General features: G+C 30.7%; 1 protein-coding gene across 1 annotated transcript in view; it reads left to right on the top strand.

The window, feature by feature from the left end:
- The first annotated feature begins 204 nt into the window (after positions 1–204).
- Positions 205–9,209, top strand: part of LOC306859918 (polycomb protein SCMH1-like) — a 29,122-nt gene continuing 20,117 nt past the window's right edge. The window contains exons 1-5 of the mRNA XM_079401324.1: positions 205–280; positions 7,437–7,509; positions 8,130–8,201; positions 8,277–8,353; positions 8,912–9,146. Of these exons, the coding sequence (XP_079257450.1) occupies positions 7,479–7,509; positions 8,130–8,201; positions 8,277–8,353; positions 8,912–9,146 (415 nt within the window). The 5' untranslated portion in view covers positions 205–280; positions 7,437–7,478. The remainder of the gene's footprint in view (positions 281–7,436; positions 7,510–8,129; positions 8,202–8,276; positions 8,354–8,911; positions 9,147–9,209) is intronic.

The following is a 9,209-nucleotide window of genomic DNA, read 5'->3' as shown; positions in this document are numbered from 1 at the left end:
AAAAACAATAAAAACATATTCATTAACTGGTTAAATAGTCTTAATATCTACAAATTGCGTACGCTATAACCGGTTATAATCAATTAATTAATTAAATAAAATAGAGTAATATTAATTAATTAAATAAATAGAGCAATATGTTTCCACGTATGCTTATGAGCGAGAAAAGCAACACGCAAAGCTTCTGTGCGTCTGCGCATGCGCAGTTCTGACCCAAACATGGCGACGGAGAGCTGCGAAAAGTGCTGAATTCTGACTACATTTCGACAAAATCGCGAAGGTTGGTCGACATTTCTGCACTTATTTTATTTTCTTCCGCGCGTTACGATATTAGTCGTTGTATCAGATGACAACGAAGAGCTTTTTTGAAGACTAGATATGATAATTTCGTTGTTTATTTTGCCTGATGTTCAGCACTTTCTGTGCTGCTGGCGATTATTGATGTTGTTATTTGTGAGGTGTCTTCTCAAATAACGCGCAGATGTGTTGTTTTTCGTCGGTATATTGATCATATTGTTGATGATGTGTATGGTCAGGGGTGTGTGTCGTCATCGCTTTATATCAGCTGTCAATCAAGCTCTTTCAGATGCCTCAGGCTTTAATTGATCTGTCGTGTTTTATTTTATTTATTTATTTAATTTTTTTGCGTTATTATATCAGTATTATCCGTTTATTACCGCTTTCACAGTTTTAAAAAAGCAGATAACAAAAGTTTACCCTAAAATAAAATATCACAGTAATACCATGTTTTTTTCCGACATGTATCATGCTATTATTTAGAAACTCAATGTAAATTAATATAGTAATAATTATTAAATATTAGATTATGAATCAGATTATCTATTACCATCTCTGTACCATGATACGAACTAAAGGATGAAATGAAAAAATAGTTTTTATTTCTTCAAGTGTTTTCAATGGATTATTTACAATTGTATTATATATTACACCTTTTAATTACTGTATATATTTTAATAAAATATTATATGCACTATGTATAAATTATTTTATTAAATAATCTCGATTAATCGCATCCAAAATAAAAGTTTTTGTTTACATAATATATTTGTGTGTACTGTGTATATTTATGTATATATAAATACAAACACATGCATACTTAAGAAAAATATATTTAATGTTTATATGTTAAATATATTTATGTATAATATAAAATATAAGAATATATACATGTAAATATTTTAAAAATATATACACTGTGTGTATTTATAAATAAACACAGTACACACACATATATTATGTAAACAAAAACTTTTATTTTGGATGTGGTTAATCGCGATTAATCGTTTGACAGCACTAATCCTATGCAATATATGTTAAAAAAATTACAATTATATATCTGTTTATTCATCTGTAATTATAATACATTTCATGTGCATTTATCTATATAATTAGTTTATTTAATAATTATTATTTTTTTTTAGATATGTTTACTATAAATGTATTGATTCTTGTTATATAAAAACAAAAACAAATCCATACCAACCATAATATTTATTTACATGTTTGATAACTGTAATACTTTGGTGGGAAAAAAATGATATAAATGAATATTGGATCTCCTTCAAATATTGTACGAAACTTTCAGAATCTTTGTCGTCTTGTTATTATCAATTTTTTTTTTTTTTATCAGTGTAGAAGCTGTGAGCTGGTCGGCTTGATAAATGAATGTGTGCATGTTTGTGCAGGCGTGTGTTTGTGATGTAAATACCTGGTGTTTGATGAATATTCTGCTGATCAGGTGGAGGTTGTTGTGTTTAGTCTGTGACAGAGAGAGAGAGAGAGAGAGAGAGAGAGAGAGAGAGAGAGAGAGGGCAGGGTATGCTGTATGATGCAAACTGCTTGAAATCAAACATGCAAATGAAAGCAGTCCTGAGCGCATGTTTGTTGTTATGAAAAGCCAGAGAAACACAGACAGACCCCGCCCACCACACCCAATCAGACACTAAGCCCCGCCCCCCACCTGTCAATCAGTTTGAGCCGATTCACTGCAACATTTCTGTGAATGAATGATTCTGGATGTTGTCAGATCTGACTGCTGGGTCTGTGTGTTGTGTTTATGGGCGGACGAGTTTCAGGAATGTGACGCCTCAGGGAATGATGGGATCAGAGAGATTCCTGATGGTGGCTTCAGGAGCAGGACATTGGGATTTCTCCGGGAATCTCTCGGGAATTATGAGATGTTATTATGAAAAAAATCACCTTGTAGGCGAGTCAGAAGAGGGATTTTCTTCCCTATGAGATGTTCATTTAATAAAATATTAATAGTAATTTTAATGCTTTTCGATTTAATAAAATTATATGTAATATGTACTAACAATTTACATTATATTTAATATTTAATAAACATTTTATTATATAAAAAAAAAAAAACATTGATTTAAACATCAGTTGCTTTAAAATATTTGATGGCAAATGTCATTGAGTTTTATAACCCAGGTGAAAAACAAGTGCACTTCCATAATGTACTCTATTTTCACGCACTAATTTTGTACTTAATATACTAAAACTGATTCTTTAGTGCTTCTCCAGATAAACTTAAGATCATCTAAGTGTACTCAACTGCGCTATTTTGAGACACCGTGAATATGAACTAAAATGCGCTTTTAACATACTATCTTTGTATTTAAATAAAAAAACTTGTAGTACACTTGAACCCATCTTTCATACACCAGTACACTCAAGTGTACTACAAGCGGTAGTTAAATACATTCGTTAAATATAGAGATAGTATATTAAAAGAGCATTTTAGTTCATATTCACGGTGTCTCAAAATAGCGCAGTTGAGTACACTTAGATGACCTTAAGTTTATCTGGAGAAGCACTAAAGAATCAGTTTTAGTATATTAAGTACAAAATTAGTGCGTGAAAATAGAGCACTTTAAGTACATAATGGAAGTGCACTTAAGATTTATAAGTAAAAACTTATTTGCATACAGTGGATCTAACTTTTTGTGTAATTTGTTCATTAAAATATTTTTTCAGTAGTTGAGAGATTAAATTCAGTTTTACCTAACTTTTGGCCAATTTTTTTTATCCATTTTACTTAAATTGTTGCCCTGGAAAAAAAAATGGGTGTTGAAAGTCTCAGAAATTGCTGGTAAATTTCGCGATGAAATAAAAACTAACACTTTAAATTAAATGTAAAATATATATATATATATGAGTAAAGTCCTCAAGTTAATCCTCAGTTTGTGATTTAAATTCTGTTTATATTTCTATATATTTATTATATGTATATATTCTGCTTATTTGTATGTTTACCTGCTTTTTGTTAGTTTTAAGGTTTTTTTTTGTTTGTTTTATTTTTTTTACTATTTATCAAACTAAAATAAGCAGAATAATTGATTATCAAAACCAGTTCAGGAATATGATCAGTTTTACAGATCAAACTAAAAATTCTTAACGTTACTTTTAGGAGCTTTTGTCTGATTTTTATCCAATTAATCAAGATAAAAACAGATGAATCAAATTAACATGATCACAAACCAAAAGAAAAATAGGTTTCAGCCCTATATCTTTTTCCATATGCTATCATTTGACAATAAATTCATAATTCTGATGCAAAACAGTGACATGGATGTGTGTGTGTAAAGGAGATTCTTTGACTGGAATATTTGAGTCATTTTGCCTAATGATTTGCATTGATGTGTTTTTTTAGCGCTGCGTACAGATAGTTTACTCTCTGAGAGAACCTTAAATCTAAAAGAACATTATTAGACGTGTCTGAGAGTCAGGGTCCTGTATTTATCAAGCTTCTCAAAGTGCCATTTTAGCCTTAAATGCTAAGAATTCATGAAATTATAAAGCAAGTTATCAAATTTATTATTATGTTATTTCATCAAAACATGATAAATGAAGCCTGTTTTAAGGACTTTTTTGCATTGTAACATTATGTAAAAATGCTACAATGCAACGTAAATTAAACTGAGTACCACAAGTACTACCATGATGTTTACTTGTATTTGTAAATTAATAAAATAAAATTTTCTTTTGAATTTGAGGTGAAAATTGCATTTAATGAGATTCATGCATATTTGAACTGAATGCTTGTTTTCTGAATTTTAAGGAAGTTCTGATTGTATTTAATGTTGCAGTTTTATTCACACACGCGTGTAATTATAGCTGAAATCTGAGCAGATGAAGTGTGATTCAGAAATGTTTCGCAGTCGTCACTGGGTCAAGAGTCGTTAGCAGGAGCACATGAACATCATTAGAGCCGTTGTTTTAATCAAGGATCCTTTGACAAAAACTGACCATAACGGGAGATGTTTATTATTGCACTGTAAAAAAAATGAGTTTTTAAAGTTATAAATAAAATAAAGATTACTGGAGTATGTTTTACAAGAAAATATTATTTTAGGATATTTAATTGAATGCATTGCTAATTATTTGTCAAATTTACTAGCAATTTCGGAGGAATTATTTTCCTACATCAGTGTATTTAAAAATCTCTTTATTCAAATATTTGACAACAGATGTCATTGATAAATTGAGATTGTGCTATTTTATTGTAAGGATTACAACCTTTTTTGCAGGCATTGAATCTCATTTAAACATGAGCAGAGCGAGTTTGGGTAATTTGAGCATACAATTATTTTTACAGTAGTTGTAAATTAAATTTTTAAGTTAAACTGTTGGGCAGTATTTACATAACCATTTGACATTAAATTGCAACTCAGTGAATATTTGCTTGCGTAGCCATTACATTTTTATGTAAACTGTTACATTATTCCTCAAGTTGTGTTCTGGTAATTAATGCTATTAATATAATTACATTGGACTAAAACTACTAACTTCGCTCACCCAAAGTCCCAGTCAGCCTACAACCCACCTGTTTTTGTTCATATTTATATTTATTTTTTATATTTCTTGTTTTAATTTAATATGTGTGTTTTCTTTTTTTTATGTCTATAGCTTTTAGTTTTAGTTACATTAATTTTTAGTTGTTTTAGTACTTCAACTTAAATGAAAATTACATGTTGCTTTGGCAGCTAGCTGAATTAAAAAAAATTATCATTTCAATTAATGTTTATTTTATTTATTATTTTTATTGATAATATAGTTATAATAGTTTTACTGATATTTTGAATTGGTTTTTATTTTTATATTTTCCGTTTTAATTTAATCTACATTTTTTGTAATTTTATTTTATAATTTTTTTAATATGTTTTCTAGTGTATTTAGTATTAGTTATTTTAGTATTTCAGTTTAAACTAAATAAACATGAGAAATGTTACCTTGGGAACTTTCTGAAATAATAATAAATAAAACATTCTTTATCAGTTAATGTTTATTTTATTTCAAGTAATGAAAATATTTTCTACGGTTTTAGTTTTAGTTCTTTTAGTACTTCAACTAAAAAAGATAAGAAATGCTGGTTTGGCAACTTTTTGAAATAAAATGTTTACTTTTTTATAATTATATAATTTATTTATTTCAAGTAATAAAAAAAATTCTGCTGTTTTTAGTTATTTTAGTTACTTCAAGTTGCCTTGGGAATTTAGTGAAATCAAATAAGATTGTTTATATTTTATACATTATATATATATATATTAGTGCTGTCAAATGATTAATCGCCATTAATCGCATCCAAAATAAGTTTTATATATAAATACACACACACATGCATGTATATATTTAAGAAAAATGTGTTACGTTTATATATTAAATATATTTATATATGATATAATTTGTATGAATATAAGTATATATACGTAAATACATGTAAATATTTTCGAAATGCTGTATGTGTGTGTCTTTATATAAATATACACAGTACACATATTATGTAAACAAAAACTTTTATTTTGGATGCGATTAATTGCGATTAATCGCTTGACAGCACTAATATATATAATGTTTATTATATTAATATTATTATAATAATATATTTCCAGTAATGAACGGTTTCAGTTTTATCAATAAAAGCCCTGGTCTGAGAGAGAAATCGACTGCTTTAGCACAGAAAGAAACACTGACATTATTCTGTGGCCTGCGAATGTGAAACTGGAGAAGGCAACATCAGCAGACGCACGAAGGAGAGTCAGAGTGAAAGAGAGCGATTATGATGGCAGACTGAACATCTGAACGACAGAGCGAGAGGTCACTGGAGACGCGAGCGGAATGAACTCTTTAATTGCTTGACATTAATAACAAACTCATTTCTTCAGCTTATAATTGTCTGCTGGCGTGTGGATTCAATTACTGATATAATAAGACTCGTTCATGTCAGAAACGCTCAGCGCAGGAGAGTTTGCTCATTTGATGCTTTTCGGTTCTTTGCTGTATCAAGGAAGTGTGTGTTTGTGTGGGCGGCTGAAATGAAGTGTGTGTGTTTGTGTGTTTTGGGAAGTTTCCATCCCTCAGCAGAGAGTGTGTTTTCTCTGTTTCATGTCTCATAAGAGAGAGATCCGTGTCCTGTGAAGCGCTTCGGGATGTTTGCGGTTTAACTTTAATAGTTCACATGACATGGCCCTTACTGAAAATGCATTTTTAATCTTTTAGAAGAATCCTAAAAATGGCATTGCTATCCTGATGAAGCTATTTGACAAAAAATATAACAACTTTATGAATCTTGAAAATTGTGTTTTGCTTCCTCAAGCACTGTACATTTTGTGATAAACTGTGTAATGTAATTATTTTTTTGAAATACTAAAATAGAGTTTTCATAAGCTTGTATCTGTCTTGTTTAAAAAGAGGCATTATATACGAATATATATAGATATATAGATATAAAAATTTACATTAAATGCAGTAAAAAAACAATATTTAAAATTGAATTACAATTTAAAAGATTTGTATTCTGTTTTAATAGATACTGATTTGGTGCTAAATTATTATCATTTATTATTCTTGCTCAATTATTTTATATATATATATTTATTTATAAAACACACACACACACACACAAATGTGTGAGGTAATTTGGTATTATTAATTATTTTAAAACAAATGCAATAAAAAAGAATATGCAAATTAACAATTCATGCCCCATGTATGGAGGACCAAACCTGCAAAAATTACAAATACATACATGTAATAACAGGAAAATAAATAAAGAAATAAATGACTTGATAAAACAAAGATAATTAATTTGTTATAAAATTTAATTCTGAATTTATTTTTATTACCTTTATGTATTTCTCTTCATTTTTACTTTTTTTTTTTTTTTTTTTTACTTTTTTTTTTTTTTGCAGGTTTGGTACCCATGCCATGACCCATTTGTAAATTTCAGCATAATAAAGAATTATCCTATTATTCGAGCAATTCAAGCATTAAAAGCTATGCATGTTTTAATAAATTATGCTACGATATATGAAATGCATCTCACTTGAGAGACATGTTTTGAATTATAAACCTGCCTCATGACACAGTGTAGTAACTGAAGATCTGCATGATCTCTGTGTGTCTCACAGATCGACTGCTCGGATCTCTGCAGGACGTTCACACAGCAGCCGATGCTCAACATGGTCCGAACGGCACTGAAAGGTAAAACACATCCAGAGAGAGTAATGTAAATTCACGTCTGTACGGTAGAGGGCGCAGCTCTAACAAATTGCATGAAGAATATGACGCAGGAGAAGAAAGTTCTATTTAGCAATAACAAAAATGAAACAAATGTGTAATTTATGCTTATTGGATCATCAAGGGTCAGTAGCAAAGGATCACTTCATAAAATGCTATTAAATACATAAATAATAATGTTAAATAATGTCTTATTTAATTATTGCAGGTTTGCATCATATTTAGGGTTGGGTATCGTTTGACTGCATTAACTCCCGATTTCTCTCAACATGGCAACACGAGCTGTCAGTCTATACATGTGAATCAAAGAAACTGGTGTTACTTATAGAAAAAGTAGCTCAGATATTTCCTTCTAAATTAAAAAATAATGCGTTGTTGTACTAATTACTTAAAAAAGTAATCTGATTACATAACTTGCATTACTTGTAATGCATTCCCCCCAACACTGTTAACTTCACCCAGAACTGACAATGCATTCATCATTACAAACCTCTTTCTTCAGCTGAACATGGTGATGAGAAATGCTGTACATGAGAGTCAAGCCTTGAGTTTGACGTGCTTCATAATTCAGTTCTCTTTTGCAGATCACAAAGACAGTAAGAAGGATAAATTGGGCCGGAGCATGATGTCTTTCGCAGGTCCTGGACCAGTCAAAGGTAAATATTCTGAATTTAAGTGCTTTATGCGATGGTTATGAGTTTGTGAAGCATCGGTGTGTTTCTCCGCTGCAGTGACGGAGTCGTTCTCATGGGAGGAGTATTTGAAAGAGACGTCGTCCGATCCCGCTCCTCCTAGCTGCTTCAGACAGGTGAGTCGTCTCGGTGAGAAAAGATGGTTTGGTCATGTTTAAAGAACATTTCAAGTAATTTAATTTTTTTTTAAATTCTAGTTTGTTCTGTGAATAAAAATCACATTAACCCTTTCCTCCATAATCTCACTATATCAGACTATATGAGCCATAAAAGCCTGATGGATCAAATATTACACTCAAAAAAAAACAAAAATGCAACCCTCATTAGAATGATTTCTGAAGATCATGTGACACTGAAGACTGGAGTAATGATGCTGAAAATACAGCTTTGATCACAGAAATAAATTACTGTTTAAAATATATTCAAATAGAAAGCGGTTATTTTAAATAGTAAAAATATTTCACAATATTAGTGTTTTTGCCATACTTTGGATTAAATAAATGCAGGCTTGGTGAGCAGAAGAGACTTCTTTAAAAAAACATAAAAAATCTTACTGTTCAAAAACTTTTGGTAGTGTACATTTTTCAGATTATTATTTTATAAAATATAATAATTCAAATGCAAACCTATCAAAATAATTAATAGTATGTTAACGCTGAGTGTTTGTCCTCCAGTCTCGGATTCCTCCCTCCAACGATTTCAAGGTGGGAATGAAGCTGGAAGCCCGGGACCCTCGTAACTCCACCTCCACCTGCATCGCCACGGTGATGGGCTTGATGGGTGTGAGGCTCCGCCTCCGTCTGGATGGCAGCGACAGCACCAACGACTTCTGGCGATTGGTCGACTCCGCCGACATCCAGCCAATCGGAACCTGCGAGAAGAACGCAGACATGCTGCAGCCGCCGCTGGGTACGAGTGATGTTACTGATCCCAGCAGAACGAATCATTTAATGCAGAGTTAATGATTAATAT

Source organism: Barbus barbus (genome assembly GCF_936440315.1).
Source record: "Barbus barbus genome assembly, chromosome: 40".
Taxonomy (NCBI): Eukaryota; Metazoa; Chordata; class Actinopteri; order Cypriniformes; family Cyprinidae; genus Barbus; species Barbus barbus.
Note: the sequence above shows the minus strand (reverse complement) of the source record. Positions and strands in the feature narration are given on the sequence as shown.